We start from the raw sequence: 19,161 nt of genomic DNA on the forward strand, positions 1-19,161 counted from the left end.
AAAAAATAGCCACACTATCCTTACAAGGAAATTTCAATCAGGAGGATCAGTGCTAACTTACTGCCCACTTTTCAGCACTAAATTTAGGCCAGTCATATGTTACCCAACATTTGAGCATAAATTTGTAATTCCTGTTGATCTGTGCACATAGCTGCTCATCCATCTGAGTCACACCACAAACCTAGAAAGGCATGACCCATTTTCAGAAGTGCAAAAAGTTAGGTCAGCACCCGCATCTGAGGTGCCAAATCCTCTCTATTAAATATTTATGGGGTACCTTCAAGTAGAACTGCTCAGACAAATCAATATTTCCATGACCTTGAACCAGTTTGCCTGGGAAGGATATTTTCATTCACAGCTTCATACCTTTAATTCTCCAATGGAGGAAAGGAGTCCAGCTCCATAAGCCCGCAGTTGCCCTTCTTGCTTGCAAAGGCCAAACTCGATTGTGAAGAAATAGCACTGAAAAAAAACATGGACACAAATCCAGCATACTAGTCAACATAGTTCTTCTATAGAATAAAATGGCACCCAAAAGAAAATGGTGCCCTGGGCATAATCTCTTCAACATTGTCAATTTAAATACATTTGAATTAAGAACAGTCATTGAAATCTATTCCCTTGCTTAATAATCCCTCCCTAGGTTAAAGGTATATGGAAAAGGTATTAACTACTAAGAATTTTATACTTAGCAGATTCAGAAACCCCATAAGTCAAATCATATTCCTGGCAATAATTTTTTAAAAAATTAAAAAAAAAGCAACACAGACTTAGAAATGAATGACTATATCACAGTCATAACACCGTAAGAATATGCTACTGTACGGGTGCCTGGGTGGCTCAGTCAGTTGTTAAGCATCTGACTCTTGGTTTTGGCTCAGGTCATGATCTCATGGGTTACGGGACTGAGCAGTGCATTGGGCTCCACGCTCAGCAGGAGTCCGCCTGGATAGTCTCTCCCTCTGCCATTCCCCCCACTCACACACTCTCTCTCTCTCTCTAAAATAAATAATCTTAAAAAAAAAAAAAGAATATGCTACTGTGTTTACCAAATTGTGTTTCAGCTGACATAAAAAATTTCATACAAATGTGGAAAAATGATTTGGAATCCAGTAATTCCAAACTGATTTTTACAGTTTTTTTATTCATTCAACAAGCATTTGGTGAGTACCTACTAGGTGCCAATGTTTGGTAAAGAACTGTGGTAAAGAAACAAGAGCAAGAACAAAAGAACAAGTACATGCTTACCAAATTACCAAAACCACAATTTTACTATAATTTTTTTAGTGAGATCTTAAATGTATATCTTCGTATGCTACACACAGATACACGTATATGTGTGTATATATACAAATATATATAGTAAAACCACTTCATTGACTGAGCTTCACCAGCATCAACTACTACAGCTTCCCCAAGACGTTGAAATCTCTAATTGTTTCTGTTGATTTTAGGAAACCAACCTAGACAGACAGAAACCCCTGTACAACCAAAAACCTCACGATGCTCTTGGGAGAGGCTGAAATCACACTACTCTTGCTCTGAGAGAAAAGTGAGAAGTTGACAATGAGCAATACAAATTGCATCAAATTAACACTGTCCTGCATGAGTGAAGATAGAGTACTGACAGTGTTGAGAAAGAATTTAAACACCCCTGAAAAGTGGAAAATGATAATTATTTCTAGCCCACGGCAGTTTGCTCTATTTTTATTTGGAGGCTGAGATGTCCCCTGGTTCGGAAGGGTTTTATATTTTTTAAATGTGAGGATGATCTGTGACGTTGAATGGGCTGAACCCAAAGGACTGGTCCTTGCAGGTCAGGGAGCTCAGCCTCCCGAGGCAAAACTTCCTTTCCTGGGGCACCTGGGTGGCTCAGTAGGTTAGGTCTCTGCCTTCGGCTGAGGTCATAATCCTAGGGTCCTGGGATCAAGCCCCGCATCAGGCTCCCTGCTCATGGGGGAGCCTGCTTCTCCCCCTCCTCCCTGCTCATGCTCTCTCTTGCTATCTCTGTCTCTCTCTCTCTCTCAAATAAATAAAATCTTAAAAAAAAAAAAACTCCTTTTCCTGTTTCATCTCCCCAAAGGGCTAAACTTATAGTCTTTTCCTACCCCGTCACCACTCACAATGCCCACCAGCTCTCCTGCTTATTCTGTTCTGACTTTTCTTTCCTTTCCATCATACCATCTTTTTGACACGGTCTTTAATTTCCTTACGTATGATACACAGGGTCATCTGTCTCCCCACTCTAAACTATAAGCTCCACGAGAGCAGGTATCTGCTCATCTGCAATAGGGGTTCCCAACCTCAGCACTGTTGACATTTCAGGCAGGATAATTCTTTATTGTGGGAGGCTATCCTGGGCATTATAGGACACACAGAGGACAGCATCCCTGACCTCCGCTGACGAGATGCCAGTAGCACCCTCTACCCCACTTGTAAGAGCTAAAAATGTATCTAGACATTGAAAAATGTTCCCAGGGGACCAACATCACTTCTGCTTGAGAATCACTGATATAGAATCATGTCTGAAACATAATAAGAGCTCAATAAATAGTTGGTGAATAAATAAATAGCGAATGAGAGAATTATCTCTAAGTCAGGCTTCCTGTGTGGCAGCGTGACCTGAAGGAAAGACATGAAGGGGCCTGAGTTCTAGTCTTGGCCCTGCTTCTTTTTTTTTAATCAATTAGTTAACAGATAGTGTATTATTAGTTTCAGAGACAGAGTTTAGTGATCCATCAGTTGTATATAACACTCAGTGCTCATTCCATCACATGCCCTCCTGCATGTCCATCACCCAGTGACCCCCATCCCCCCACCTACCTCCCCTCCAGCAACCCTCAGTTTGTTTCCTATGATTAAGAGTCTCTTATGGTTTGTCTCCCTCTCTGATTTCATCTTATTTTATTTTTCCTTCCCTTCCCCTCTGATCCTCTGTTTTGTTTCTTAAATTCCACATGAGTGAAATCATATAATTGTCTTCCTCCGACTGACTTATTTTGCTCAGCATAATACCCTCTAGTTCCACCCACGTTGTTGCAAATGATAAGATTTCATTCTTTTTGATGACTGAGTAATATTCTGTTTTATACACACACACACACACACACACACACACACACACACACACACCACATCTTCTTTATCCATTCATCTGTTGATGGTCATCTGGGCTCTTTCCATACTTTGGCTATTTGGACATTGCTGCTATAAACATTGGGGTGCAGGTGCCCCTTTGAATCACTACAATACTACTTTGACTAAATACCTAGTAGTGCAATTGCTGGATCGTATGGTAGCTCTGTTTTCAACTGTTTGAGGCACCTCCATACTGTTTTCCAGAGTGGTTGCACCAGCTCGCATTCCCACCAACAGCGTAGGAGGGTTCCCCTTTCTCCACATCCCCGCCAACATCGGTCATTTCCTGCCTTGTTAATTTTAGCCCTTCTGACTGGTGTGAGGTGGTCTCTCATTGAGGTTTTGATTTGGATTTCCCTGATGCCGAGCGATGTTGAGCACTTTTTCATGTGTCTGTTGGCCATTTGGATGTCTATTCATGTCTTCTTTCACCCTGCTTCTAATTAGCTATGTGACCATAACCTCTCTGGCATGTAGTTTTTCTACCCATGATGTTCATTCATTCATTCATTCATTCATTCTACAAACACTCCTTGAGCACCTATCATATTCCAGAATCTGCTTTAACTGCTAAGGATATGCAATGAACAAGGCAACAAAGTCCTTAATCCCATGAAGCATATTTGCTACTGGGATGAGATATAACAACAACAAAAACCGATATACAGGATAATTGCAGGTGTAATATCCTATATAAATAATAAATCCACGTCACGTGTCAGGTATTAAGCAGAAGAGATGGCTGTTTTAGACAAAGTGGTAAGGGAAGGCCTCTCTGAGGGAGCGATATTTAAGCTGCAACCCACTTGAAAAGCAGCCCTTCGTGGAACATCTCAGGGAAAAAGCATTGCCAGCAGAGGAGGCAGGTGCAAAGGCAGGAACGGATTTGTATTTCCAAGGGCAGTAGGAAGTCATGGGAGGGCTTTCAGGCAAGAGACAGACATGTTCTGATTTTGTTAAAAGATTGTGCTGGTGCTGGGTAAAGAACAGACTGTCGGCTAGACAGGAGTAGAAGCAGAGAGACCAGTTAGGACAGAGGCAGTCAAGGAGCTAGGAGGCGAGTGACTTAGAAAAGGACTTGGGCCAGGGGTAGCAGGGCATAAGGAGGAGTCGGTATCACAGAGGCCTCAGGAGAAGAACCAAAATAAGAGATCTGAGTATGTGTCAAAAAGTAAAAATACAGCCCTCAAGTCTGTCCTCCCCCACCAAATATATATATATATATATATATATATATATATATAAAACTTTTTATTTTTTTTAAGTAGGCTTCATGCCCAGTGAAGAGCCCAACATGGGGCCTGAACTCACAACCCTGAGATCAAGACCTGAGCTGAGATCAAGAGTCAGAGGCTTAACCGACAGAGCCTCCCAGGTACCCCGTCCTCCAAAAATTTTTGCACAGTCCTGTGTACAATGAAGAGAAGTGATTGTATCGTCATAGAACAAGAGTCCTGGAAGTTCAGCCTCCCATTTCACCAAAAGGAAAACTCAAATTCAAGGAGGTAACGTGATTTACCCAGGACCAGTCTACATGGTGACATTTAAGAGAGCTAGAGCTTCAAATTTTAAAGAGCTCGACATCTGTCACATTTTAAAAATTCTAGGTAAAAGATTAATAGATGCATGATTCTCCCTTACAACCAAAAAATGGAGAAATAAAAGTCTAAAAGAGGAAAACTAGAATCTTATAGCATCTTCTTAGTATGTTTTTGGCTGATTTCCCTAATTTATATTGTATTTATAGCGCATGAGGTAAAATCCTTGGAGCCTTAACATTAAATACAGAAGAGTTTGTAAAAAAAATAAAAATAAAAAGAGAGAGAGAGAGAGAGAGAGCGAGAGAGCAGTCATGTTCAAAAGCCTCCAAAATACACATATGGAGCCAGCTATAGGAGCTTTCGGGTCAGCCTGTTAAGGGCATTTTTAATTTTCCTTATGCGACATCAGTGCATACATAATGATATAAATCAAAACAGGCTGAGAGAGCCCTTGAGAAAGTCTCGTGTGCCATACACATGGTCTTCACACAGGTTTGGCATCCCATCCTATTTTAAAGCAGGAATTAAAAGGTCTGCATCAACTCAACCTAAAGGTTCAAAGTTAAATCTATCAGTGTGTCTCTGGTCCATGTGCTTCTAGAATCAGGGCAAGCTCAGAGGAAAGAGCCACTGTGCATCTTCCTTCCCATCACTCAGAATGCTCTCTGGCCCCATACCTTGTCTGGGAGTCCTTCCAGAAACTCTGACCTTACATAGCTCCATCTGCTCATTCGCTATCTGTTGTCCTCAACCAAGGAAGCCTACATGCTAACTTCTACAGCCTACTCTCCCCCGGGAATTAGACCTTTGGCTTTAAGACAGTTTTCCATTTGCAGCACCATGTGTGGCTAACAGATAAAGAGAAATGGCAAAATATACCCGAACCTCAGATGTTGGCAAAATTTGAATTATGGACATGCTCAGGACAATTCTTCTCTGTTTTCAAGACTAGTGGAGATCTCACAAGACAGAGTGCCCTGGGCATGATCGCTCACGGGGCAGCCGGGACAACTGCATCTTTCTTCTGCCTGGTTTGAAATGCAAAGCCTGCTTAGAGTTGGACTGGATGACCCCTTGGAGATCTTTTGGCGTTCAAGGGATAACTAATTGCTTCCTCAAATTTTAAGAAAATATAATTTGTTTTCCTTAGAGCACTCTCCAGATGTGGATCTATAATATATTCCCTAGAGATTTACCAAATAAATATCCTACCTATTGGCAAAACAAAACAAAAACAACAACAAAAACCCACCAAAAAAAACCCTGAACATTACAAGAGCACCTGTAAAAGAGAATTGCAGATTCTTGGCCACTAATGTCTTTCAAACAGAAACAAATAACACGAAGACTATCACCTCCCAAATTAAAAGGTACCTCTCATCAAAGCTGATGTTCACGAATTCCAAATTTTACATACCGCTAATTATATGTCATTATTTATAACTATTTTATTTGAATATAATTACATATAATCATTAACTGAAAACCCAAATAGGAGTGATAGATCGGACCTCTTCCACAGAAGAAAAGCAGAATCATTTACATACATACAGTCATTAAGCAGAAAAAAGTCTGAGTGACAGTCGGAAATCCAAACCCTGCTGTAGAGTAAGAGCCGCAGAATGTGCCAGGCCCGGCATGTGCTTAGGAAAATGAGCTAGGTCGCCCAATGCTGCCATCTTCAGGTGATTACTGGTAGTACACCACTCTTGCCACAGTTCAGGTCTACCCAGCGGGCAGTACTGCAAGCTTGAGGGAACCAAGTCCACAGACACTGCACAGACCAACAATTATACACTGGCCCTCCGTGGTGACTTCCAAAAGCGAATGCTGCAACATCTTTCTTCTGTTTGGTGTTAGGTACCTGAAGCTTTTGCACATATTCCAATTAAAGAGAAATACAACTTTTTCAAAGAACTCTTGATGAAAAGAGACATTCACTATTCCATTTTCCCTTTTAAAGGGTCCTTTTGCCTCCCACTTCCCCCACGCCCTGCACTTCTTGAAATAATTATATATCCTCTGAGGGCCATTATGTATTCTTTTTTTTTTTTTTAAGATTTTATCTATCTATTCATGAGAGAGAGCGAGGCAGAGGAAGAAGCAGGCTCCCAAGGAGCAGGGAGCTCGATGCGGGACTTGATCCCAGGACTCCGGGATCATGACCTGAGCCGAAGGCAGATGCTTAACCATCTGAGCCACCCAGGCACCCTCATTATGTATTCTTAAGTTGGATTGGAAGCGTGCACACAAACTTCTAGGGAGAAACCTGCTGTCTGCTTCTTCCACTTTCTCCAGGCGAGTGGCTTCAACACGTCACTTAGTAAATGCCTGAGGGTGGGAGTAAGTGATATATTTTCTCTACCACTTTCACTAAAAATTCGATCTTTGCATACAGGTAGTATATATTTTAAAATAATCACCTATATCCTTCCACATCTAGAATTCCTTTATCCACATATCCAGGACACAGACACAAAGCCAGAAGCTGGCAAAGAGAGTTTAGAAAAGCCCTGAGATGTGCGAAATTTGAATTACTTTACCTCTAAAGGAATCTCAGGCCCTCACTGAGATCTTATTTATCCTTATCTTATACACAGTCCAAAGTTTACTTACGTAGCATTAAGCCCATACCCTAACATAAGAGGGGAACATGAAAAAATAGACAAAATTCAGACCCAACAACTCAAAAAACACAGAAATATAAAATTTGACACGAACATACAAACCTCAGTAAACAGTTCCATACCTGAGGTTATCACTAAACAATTCAACAATGATGCTAAAGCATCAAGGTAATAAGGAAACTTAGCCAGAAGATGTCCCAGTTTAATGATGTGTTCCCACTGCTCCGTAATCTAGCACATAAGGCTCAGTGCCTGCTTATAAAGCTGGGACCTCAGAACCCCATTCTCACACAAGTGCTGTTTGGTGGCTGGATCCTAACAGACGGATAAAGGAAGAATGCTACTCAAAGATGTTCTAACATCAGGGGTTTGCACCTCTGATAAGTGTAAAAAAAAAATAAAATAAAAGGGGCTGTGTGTCTCACAGCCCTGCATTCACAGTGCTTTCTCTAACATCTTTCCATCTTAGCTCAAACAAGTAGCACATTAAAATATACACTTGAGGGCTGGTTGAGAGGTGGAACCATTCCAGGTCCCCTCAAACTCGCCCCTCTCCTGCCCAGCCCCAGCTACTGGGGTTTGAATTTTAGCTCCATCAACATTTCAGTTTACAAGCAGCAGTGGGTATCTTCTCTCCTTTGGCCCCAATTCCCTTCATCTCAATTAAATTGCAAATGACAAGAGGATTAGGACTGGAATGAGCTGTGATAGCTAAGCCGGAAGCTTTGGGACAGATATGCCAGGACAATAAAATCACCATCGGCAATCAAAAGTGAACACAGGGACTGCATCGCTTCAGCCACAGAAGAGCCTCATGCCCCTGAAATGCACCCACCCCCAATCACCAGACCTCAGTTTCTATTGTCATTTCTTTGACCATTTAATCTGCAAACAACCCCAAGAGTAGCACGAAAAGCCACATCCCACTAGGATGCCCTGACCAGCCCGGGCGGTGTCTCCAGAGCAAGGCGTCCTGACTGGGGAAGGGCTCAGGGACAGGGTTTCAAGAGACAGCAGAAAGGGGGATTTTGCGAGCTTTGGTATTTTGCCTTGGGCTATTCCTGTGTAAAATAAAAGTGTAAGAGATGCTAGGAACTGAGAGCTAGAATCCATCTGTTGGGTCACTTGCAGTCCTGGGGCTACAACAGCTCTGTAACCACAGCGCTCAGGCCTAGCTCAAAGCCTCCCCTGGCAGAAGGAAGCTGCTGCTCGTATGTTCACGGATCTGGGGGCCAGTGGCTGTGCAGATTCTGAGGACTACTGTCTAAACACCTTGTGTGATGGTAGCTACACCTGGATTTCTGTACTCATTTTACCATGAACCTCTAAACGAAAATCGCTGCGGCTCTTGGCAAGTCACCACTTAATCCAGATACAATTTCTACATTGATATTTACTAAATTCTCCTGTGCTAAACTCTAGTTGAGATTCCAGAAGGAGGGAAATACATGGTCCCTGTGCACGAGAAATGCGCAGTATGTCTGGGGATACCAGATTAATATAAAAATAATAATTTAAAAAAACTGCTGTTTTTCTCCTACCGCAAACTCACTCTGTCTTGAAATTGCAGTGTGCTTATCCGTCTCTGAACATGAAGAATATGAAGTCTGTGTTGGACTTTGAAGGATTAATGGGATCTTAGAAGGGCTTTGGGAAGAGTGGAAGTTACTGGAAAGAGTAATATCAAGGGGCTGGGTCGGGGAGGGTGACATGGGAACCCAAAATGAGCACCAAAGGAAGGTAGAGGTAAGTCAAATTATGGAATGTACCAGATCACAGACTCCAATTGAACCAGCCGAGACTGCTTCTTTCACTAGTGGTTCTCCTCAAATCATGACAGACAAAAACAAGTAGAGCAAAAGAGGAGGGTTGGGATTTCAGTAGAGTCTTGTCAGCTAGAAAACGATGATCCTGAATTGTGGAAACAGCATATATTGTCTTAGGTTAAGAACTGCCATTGAATGAATTAAAATGTAAAACCCTAAGCTCTGAGGAAACATTATAGCAAACCTTGTGGAAAATTGATCATCAAATATAAGAGGAACATCCGTAGGGGGAAGAAAGGCATCAGCAGAAAACAACTTTTATTGAAGAATACATTGACACAGGAGATTTTCAGCAGCACTGCTTCCGTTGGGATTTTTCTGTGCGTTTCTTAACTACTGCTCCCTGTATTTTTCTGGTGCTTCCAAGAACAAATGGATGATTTTGTTTAAGAGCCCTCTGGCCATTTCAGTTTTATTGTCCCTCCTTCAGCTTATCTCTGAGCATTTTCAACTTCAGAGAAGGCCACTTGACTTATCACTTAACATTGACTAGTTTTTACATCAGGCTTGAATGCTATTTTTTTTTTTTAATTAAGACAAAGGAGAAGGAATAGAAAAAAGACGTATCACGGACTAACAGGAGTGACCAGCATTCACTTAACATCAGAGCCACCCGAGCAGTTGGCCCGGCCCTGAAACCCTGGCAAAATTCACTCTAAGACCCTCCATCCCCAGAGCTAAATGTCAGGTCCTGACCCAATTACAGACCTTCACCAGGGTAAGGTCCATACTTCTCCACAGGGCAGAAAAAGACCCTCCACGACCCAGCCCCTGCCTCCTCCAGCCTCACCTCTCAACCTGCGTCCTCCCTGTTGCCCATCCCTCGGGGAACCATTTGCCACTGTGCAGACTGGCCATGCTCTCTTCAGCTTCCCGACTAAGCCTTTGCACACTGCCTCCCCTCTGCATGGAATGCTCTCGTCACTGTCCAGCTCCCCGGCCTAATTCCTGCTGGTGTGACAGCATAGGGGGCTCTCTTCTCTCGCCCAGTGCAGCACGTATGGGTCCATGTGGAAATCACCGGGCTTCCTGCCTGTCCTCCCCACCAGGCTCTGACTGACTTGTTTTGGTTCTTGTCGTCTAATAGCTGGTCTCGAGCTTCCTGACTGATGTGTAGGAGTTGCTCAGCAAATGTTAAAGAAGGGAGGAAATGGTTAAACAAGAAGAGTTTCCCAGTGGCCTGAGCAAGAGTGAGCACCAGTCTTCCAGAGCAGTAACTAACTACTACTCTCGGTAAATTTTCCAATATTATAGACTTTTCTGTAAAGCTGAAGAGCCTTCTACAGAAGCCGTCACATCAGTTTTCACCTACAGCTTCAGAAATGGACCTGTCCGCTGACCTCCCTTCAGCAGCAGCCCACGGCCCTCCAAGCCGGCGAGGAAGGGAGGAGCCGTCCTACTCGCAGGCCTTCAGGAGTGAGGCTGAAGGTTGACTGGCAGGTACCTCCCGTGGGAGCTCAGTGGTCTTGTGATTAAGGGGCCTCTGGCCTTCTTCATCACAAGCAGTAACCCTGAAAACCCACTGATTCCGACATGTGGATCCTCATCAAAAATACTGGGGTGGGGGGGTAGTTCTTTAGGTGGCCATGTCTCAAATTTGTAGCCAAGTGGAGACTCGCCAGGGAAAACACTAACTGTGCTTTGTCAGGGTAGAGGGAAGTCTGACTGTGACAGACCCAGGCCCTGAAGGGCCTCATAGCCCAGGCTACTCAGAAGTAGCAGCCATGAGGGGTTTCTGTTGGCATCACTGCCCAGACCTTCATTTAGCTGATGATGACACCTGAGATCCAACAGATGCTATTTTCTCCTGGAGATGAATTTGTGAGATGACCACCCATCCAATGCTGTTTTCCACAAAAATCTGTGGCTCTTTAAAAGGTATTATGAATACAAATAGGCTTCTCTTTAATGCCCACTGGACCTACAGGTATTTTGAGTTTCACAAATCAAAAGCTGGTTTTATCTTCAGCAGTCTTACCTCCTGGGACCCTAGATGTAGTACACGAGTCTCAATACAACATCTCCACAACAAAGCAATTCACGTAAGTTTGGCTCTCTTTTTAAAGCAATTCCATCTTTTTCTAAACAACCACCTACTGAACTTATTATACAACTAGCTACCTTGAAATGGCTAAACTTCACTCTGAGGACAGACAGACACACACACGCGTGCGCACACACACACACACACACACATCATTTTCATACCAGGTGCATGGATCAGCATTCCATTTATATATGTGCTTCATCTACTTTGCACAGAAGACCTAGTTAAGGAAATGCTATAGGTTTGGAAGTGTCCAAGAACTGACTTTTATAAACTAAGCAATTCTGAGCTCCTTGAAGGAGAAGAAAACTGATGAGCCCGTTCTCAGCCATCCATCCTATGGCATGTCCTAAAATGTTCTGCATCAAATCACACATTCTCCCCAGATGTGGGGATTTTAAAGGTCAGCTCTTGAAGGCTAGTATGAAAAATGAGGTTTTTACTGACTCCCAAGTAAGCTGTGGGCAGTCACCACTGCCTTTCGAGGGTCATTTTATTTTTATCCCTGCATTACTAAAAGCAACACCCTCCCAGACATCAGGGCTAAAGAACTTGCACTTGCTCACTTATTTCTTTCCAGGCAAGCCCAAAAATCCTGGAGATGATTATATGTCTGAAAACTGATGGGAAAGGTGTGTTTAGTGGGGGGAGTTCATTCTCGCCACTCCATTGCACCAAGCCGTCTTCTATTTTAGGTTATTAATGAAGCCATGTTTCTTTTCTAGTCACTAACCATCAGCACTACCATCATCATCTCTCACTCAGAGTCGACACTAACCATCTCTATGTGTAAATGGAGCTGAGAAGATTTACCTGTGAATTGGGGTCCCTGTCACAATGAGGGTCTACAGGTAATTGAACCTCCAGACGTCATTTCAGCTCAATTGAGTTCCCCTATCTCTAGTAATAACCACTGCGCGTTACTGAAAGTTACTCTCTACTACGGTGCTAAGCACTTTACATCGCGCTCACAACAACTCCGAGAGGCAGGCACTGTGACGGTAATATAATATGGTAGCTTGAGCGCTTTGACTTTGGAGTGAAAGATCAAGTTTCAAGGGCAGGCTCTGCCATTTACTTGACCTTAGGAAAGTTATTTAGCCTTTCTGAGTCTTAGGTTGTCCATAAAATGGAGAAAATGAAATAACAACTAACATTTATTGAATTCTTACTATTTGCCAGTGTTAAATCCACCATTTTACAGCTGGGGAAACTGACACTTAGGCTCAATAACTTGGGCAAGTGTGGAGTGATAAAGCTGGATTGGAATCGGTTGTGCCCAACCCCCCAAGTCGATGATGTTGGCACGATATCACACAGTTAGCCCCCTCTTGTCAGCGACTGAACGCTGCAGACCCCCAGAATTGATGTTCCTAAGAGTTGGGCCTGGCATATGCCAGGAAAGCTGTCTAGCTTGCCTGCAGCCATCCTTCCATGGCTTGCCCTGGGGTAAGTGCCTTCAACTCCTCAGTGGCCCCAGAATCAGACAAGGAACCAGCGCACGCCTGTCGGGAGACAGTGAAGAGAGGGCACTCGTAACTACTCATTAAAGGAAGCCATACCTTCTGAGTCTTGCAAGTGGGAAACAGCACTGCTAATAGTCCAGCTCAGGAGACCTGAGACTATAATAAATTAGGTGAGGAAATAAAATGCATCGTGCCCAGAGCACCAGTCCCTCTGTTCCCTCTCCCTTCCTCTAGTCAACAGATTCCCCTAATCACAAGGGGGGGACAGGCAGGTGACTAGAGATGAAATTTTACTTCTCAATTCAGGACCATGTACCCGTTCTAATAGAACAGCAACCCCACTCTGGCCAATTGTCTCCTTGGGTAAAAGCAGTCTGAGTCCCAGAGACACCGGTCTTTTTAAGAGAAGCTAGGAATCCAGATGCTCATGGGCTAGCCTCTGATGTGTAAATACACACCACTTTTTAAATTTAAGCAAAGTGTAGGCTATATATATATTCCCCCCCACTCCCTGCCCCCATCCCTCCCCTCCCCAGCACCACCCCCATCCCCACCACCCCACATTAGCCTGAATCCTGCTTCTGCAACAATAACTTGCCTCCAGGACACCAAGCACATGTCTCTGCTGCCTCACCTGGTCACACCTTGCTCTGACATCCTAAACTCCTGAGAAATGGTCTGGTGCACTAGATCAGGACTCAGAAAATCTCAGCGCTCAGACCCGCCTCTATTTTACTGCATGGTCTTGGACAAGTCATTTCAGTTATCTGAACCTCCCTTTATTCATCTATATAATGGGGGTTCCTTTCCTCACCAAATTTTTATTGAGCACCAATTGTATGCACAACACCCTGTAGACACCAGGGACTGCGTTCCGGGATGATAATAGGAGCCCCGCCCATCCTGAAGCGCTATTGTGAGACTCAAATGAAGAAACACAGGTCAAATGCTCAAGCAATGCAAGAGCTGTAACTCAGAGGAAGGTTCCCTGTTCTGAGGCGATGAAGACCACAGATGTCTTCATGGCTGATCCATCCCATCTTGGGGCTCCGATTCTACAGAGAAATTACCTTCCGGGTCGACAACTGTGGGCTTAATTACGGGTCAACAGTTCCTGAAAATCAGAGGAGCTTTCTGATATGCAGACTATCCACTGAGAAGCAAAAGTTTCCTAAAGTCCTAACATCTCTTCCATCAGTAAGCATATATAACAGCAAATAAAAAATTATCTGACTGCTGAGAAAGTCTTCCCCCCAGAAACCACCTCTGATCATCCTCAACCTGACGTAAGTGCCCTCCTTTCCCTCTCTTTGAATTTAGCAAGTTGTATTTAAATCCCTGTTCACTTCTGTGCATCCCTCGCTAGATTCTAAGTCCCCAAGGAACAGGACCATGTCTGCCTGCTTCATAGCTGAATCCCCACTGCCTGACACGTAATAGATGTTCAGTAAATGTTTACTGAATAAGTAAATGAACAGGCCACAACTGATTCTGTCAGAGTTGTGGAAAAGATGTTTAATAGGGATACAGCAAGGTCACGCCTTTGTTAAAAAAAAAAAAAACACCTTTGCGAAGAAGCGGGATCCAGTGTGTATTTCCTCACCAATTATAGCTTTGGCTTTTATCGTGGAAGAACTAAGTCTTCTTCATTAGAGTTGAGGGAGGAAAACGTGAACAGCCCAAAAAAAGTTTTTGTGAGCGCCGAACATTTACATGTTTCTAAAGTATGCCATTTTACGGTATCTTCCCATGTTTTATTACAGAGAACTTTTAAACCTTGCTAGTTAGACACTGACATAGGACCCCTGTGTACAAACACAGAGACACATCCAAAATGCATCCAAAGTAGAGCAAACAACATCTGGAACTCTTCCAATAGCTTCTTTGCATACTTTCATGTTAACGCAACCATCTTACAGCCAAAACAGCCAAACTGCAAACACCTGGCTTGAATTCTAAGAAATTTGAACTCATCAGGAGGAGCAGCTGAGACGTGAAACCCCCAGTTTATTGCTTTCTTTAGTTATTAAGGGAGTGTCGCATGTATCAATGAACAGCATCACTCCTTATCTGCTTGCAAAATTTAGTCCGGAATTCGTAGTTCAAGTGCTCTCATCGGCACAAACAATATTTATTCATCTGTTCTCTCTGAAGCTGTTTCCTGCAACTTGCCTTTCTCGGTGTTCACTCGGGGCGGGTGTGCTGTTAACTCTGGGGAGGCCTCCTCCATCTCCAGAGAGAAACTTGACATCTTTCAAGGGAGGACTTACCTTTATTATTTATGGTTAAAATGCTTTACATTGCAAAGCAGCATGCTGCCTCCATCCAAAACCCCTTTGTAAAATAAAGGGCATAGTCGGCATTTTGGAAGGGAAAACCTGAGTTGTTAAAGGTAGAGAACTACTCAAGGTCACATGGGGGTCCTTCCTGCCCTTGAGTCTTACTGATATGGCCACCTTGATACCTAAGTGTACGGTCACGTCGAATATGCTAGCTAGCAGGTATCGAACGGGCACTGGGCTACAGCAGCTTTACAATGCATTAGTCCTCAACAGCTCTGCAAGACTCAATTGTATTACTATTCTCACTTTAAACATGAAGAAACCAGGGCACAGAGAAGTTAATTAACTTATCCAACATTGCCCAGCAAATCAGTGTTGGAGCCTGGCTGTGAACCCAGGTAATCTGACCCTAAAGTCTGCACTCTGAATTATGCACTCAGGGACGGCCTCGCTAGCAGGTCCCTAAGGCGCACTGGCTCAAGGAAAACCACATAGTGCTGTACGGGGTGGGCGCACTCTATTTTATTCCAGCTTTCCCTTTTACTCCCTACCAGAATGCTTCTCTGAGAAGGAGGGATGTGGGAAGTGCTATGGGGAAGGATATTGATGACTTTACACAAAAAGAGAATAGGAGGGATGAATATGGATTAGATAAAAGTAGCCCTCACTGAGAGGGACAATCTAATGCAAAGACAGAAAATGGAAGATTAAAATATGGAGGGAAACCAATTTTTAATTAAAAAGTAGCACCTGCTTTTTTCTCCGACATAAAAGAAAAAGGAGAAGCAAACAAAGCTCATTAGCTACATAGGATGTTCACTGAAACACTCTGCAACTTACCTGAGTGAAAAGTCATAAGCCCCATATTTCCAGAGTACTTCCAATTTATTCTTGCTTCTGGAGATGTAAAAGATACAGTCTCTCCTGACAGCACAGGTGTTTGATAAATGGAGGAACACCTAACTGCTCCTTTTTCCAAAGCCAGGACTCCCTTTACGAAGTTCTTATTTGATGTGGCAAAATAACTTCAGAAGAACAAGAAGGCTATATACCAAACGTTAACAGCGGTGATCCCTGCTCTGATATTACAAATGATCTTTAGATTTTTTTCCTTCCTTATCCATTTTTTACATTTTTTTCCCTACAGTGAATATACGTCACTTTTGTCATACGGAGGGGAAACAAAGAGTTTTGGTAAACACTTTTCAGTAAAGGAGTCCCCAAGTCACCCTGCCTCAGCACTCTCCTTCATCACCAAGGGAATGATTGTTTATGGACACCATAAAGGACAGACTGGCAGACCCTGAAAAGAGTGATGAAGCCCATGGGTGATTTATTCCCCTCTATTCTCCTAGCATTTCTTACATCCACTGCGGATTTCAGCCCTCAAATGACAGCATTTCCATTCTCTCCCCATATGCAATCCACCCATCGGAAATACTCCAGAAATGCCCATCTTTACAGTGACAAGCATATAAAACTCTAAGCAAATTACAATATTTCTACAAGGGGAACAAAGAGATTTTTAATCACCGTGTGTTCAATCTCGTGTCGCGTTTCTTATTGTGTTTCCATTCATTGTGGTGGCTCATAATGTACAGTAATACATTTTACATCTACTAAATGCATTCTGGGTTTTTATATCACAGCTCAGAAGAATAGCTTTGAAAATCCTTTTGACTCCTTTATTTGAAAACTACATTTGTGGAATGGGGTAATTAAATTCCTATAGTTCAATATAATATTACCTCTGCTATTCTAGCTCATTAAAAAAAAAAAAAAATCCCAACCATCTTCTCCCTGCTTTTGCTAGAAATGGAATTACACCACAGAAATTTCTGTTAATACAAGTCTAAGATTTTGAGAGCCTATTCCATTGTAGTTAAACCGGAAAACTCCCTCTTTTGTACATCTTTATGGAAATTAAAATGACTGTAGAAATCTTCTGTGCTTGATGAATGCATGCTAGCTTACTTTGAGGAGAAAAAGTAAGAAGGGCTCAATGTCAGGGCTTTTGAATCACAGGAAGACGTTATCTCTAGATGAAGAGCTAGAGGATTCAGGGCCTTAAAATGACTCTAAAATTAGGAAATCAATAATACAGAACCTTTGGTGCAGTAGGATTTCTTGGGTAATGGCAAGATCGAGAACAACCATATCTGAGTATGATGTAGATAACGGCGTGGCATATACATCACAGAAGTATTTCATTTCATTTGCTCCTCATTCATTATCAGGTGGTAGGAGAATATGCCCCATTTAAAGAAGACATTGGAGGCACCCAGTGGTGAGGTAATTTGTCCCGGGATACAAGTTTAGGAAGTAACCAAGCTGGTACTCATATCAAGAAGACAAGAGAGAACAAATGTTGGCAGGAAGGTGAAGACAAGGGGACTTTTTTGCCCTGTTAGTAGGAATATAAATTGGTACAGCCGTTATGGAAAGTAGTATGGAGTTTCCCTCAAAAAGTTAAAAATAGAGCTACTGTATGATTTAACAGTCCCACTTCTGAATATATATCCAAAAGGAATGAAAACAGGCTATTAAAAAAGATATCTATGCTACCATACTTACTGCAGCGTTATTCAAAATAGCCCAGATACAGAAACAACCTAAGTGCCCGTCAATGGATAAATGTCCAGAGATGTGGTATTCAACGGAACGTGATTCAGCCCTGAGGAAGAAGAAAATTCTGCCATTTGCAACAAGAATGGACCTGGAGGGCATTATGCCAAGTGAAATAAGTCAGACAAAGAAAGACAAATACTATAAGATCTCACTTATATATAGGATATAAAAAAACCAAACTCATAGAAACAGAGACTAGAATGGTGGTTACCAGGGGCTAAGGAGCAAGGGATAGGAGGAGGGATTGGCCAAATGGTACAGACCTCCAAATATAAGATGAAGAAGTTCTGGGGATCTTAATGTCCAGCATGAAGATTAGAGTTAATGATAGTGTATTACATACTTGGAAGTCGCTAAGCGAATATAGCATCACAAAAAAGAGATGGTAATTATGTGACATGCTGCCCGTCTTAGCTAACTACTCACTCAGATTGTGATATATAAGTATATCAAATCAGTACACTATACACCTTAAACTTCCACAGTGTTATACGTCAATCATACCTCAATAAAGCTGGAAAAAGAAAAAAAAAAAAAAAAAGGCTGGCACTCAAGCCCCACAGAGACTAACTTTGGGTTCAGGCCCTTTCCATCACATTGCACCACACCACATACTGTCCATCAGACACCCCAAAAGCAGTTTCATCAAGTGCTGAGAGACTCCAACTGTTGGCTCGTGGCGCTCCTGCACAGATAAAATTAAGTGGGCACAGAGCTCACTCAGCACACAAACAGAATGAACTGCTACCAAAGCAGCTCTATGTGTCTGAGTCTCCAAATATCTAAAGCAGGTTGTTGGGCTTGTTTCCCCCTCATCTGCAGTTAGACGAGGGCTCGCTGAAGCCCCTAGGATACAGTTTTAAATGACAAAGAGATGTGGGTTGCAAAAATATACAACTATTCTGAATTGCAAATCTATTTGTTTTTACCCATCGTGAGCAATGTAGAGCTCACTTTTTAATTCCGAATTATGATGGTGTCCTCATCATAATACAAATAGATGGCAATGCCCTCATAATGGCAAGGATGCATGAGTGAAACATACACAGAGAGAAAATGGCCTTAGCTCCAACATCAAAGTTCCCAGAAGAGAGCTAAAGTCAGAAGGAAGTGCGCCCAGGCAAAAGAACACTAAGGGGAAACACTCAAAAAGTTAAGCTTTATGGGGCTAGCTGAAAAAATACAGCGTTCCTACAAGGTGCTACAATTTTTCTATATGCAAAAAAACATGAAAGTGAAAGTAATGAGTTGGAATAGATACTATTAACTTTTAATTAAGTTACTCTTAGAAATAGCGCACACACTGATCATCTGCCCAAACATCTCAATTAAGAATGTATAAAAGTGCATTCCTTCCAGCTTTTTGTCAGCTTTGTATCAAATGATCCAAACAGCTGAACTAATTCAAAGACTCTACATGGAATAAATAAGCCTGGGGCTTATTTCCAGCTTTCTGTAGAGATACTGAAATGGTCATTTTTAAAGTCATCCATCTTCAGAAAGAACTAGAGCTGGGCGTAAGTCTCTTAAAAGCATACGTAAGTTTCCCCCTCTCAGCCAGGTAGGCAAAGACGAGATACAGGGAAACAAGCTAATGTCCTTCCGC

General features: G+C 42.6%; 1 protein-coding gene across 3 annotated transcripts in view; it reads right to left on the reverse strand.

The window, feature by feature from the left end:
• Nucleotides 1–19,161, reverse strand: part of TPH2 (tryptophan hydroxylase 2) — an 89,621-nt gene that overhangs the window by 9,467 nt on the left and 60,993 nt on the right. For all 3 annotated transcript variants that reach the window (XM_025883195.2, XM_025883196.2, XM_025883197.2), the window contains exon 9: nucleotides 367–462. In XM_025883195.2, the coding sequence (XP_025738980.1) occupies nucleotides 367–462 (96 nt within the window). The remainder of the gene's footprint in view (nucleotides 1–366; nucleotides 463–19,161) is intronic.

The sequence above is a fragment of the Callorhinus ursinus genome, unplaced genomic scaffold (genome assembly GCF_003265705.2).
Source record: "Callorhinus ursinus isolate GAN/ISIS: 27379988/994484 unplaced genomic scaffold, GSC_fseal_2.0 scaffold14, whole genome shotgun sequence".
Classification (NCBI taxonomy): Eukaryota; Metazoa; Chordata; class Mammalia; order Carnivora; family Otariidae; genus Callorhinus; species Callorhinus ursinus.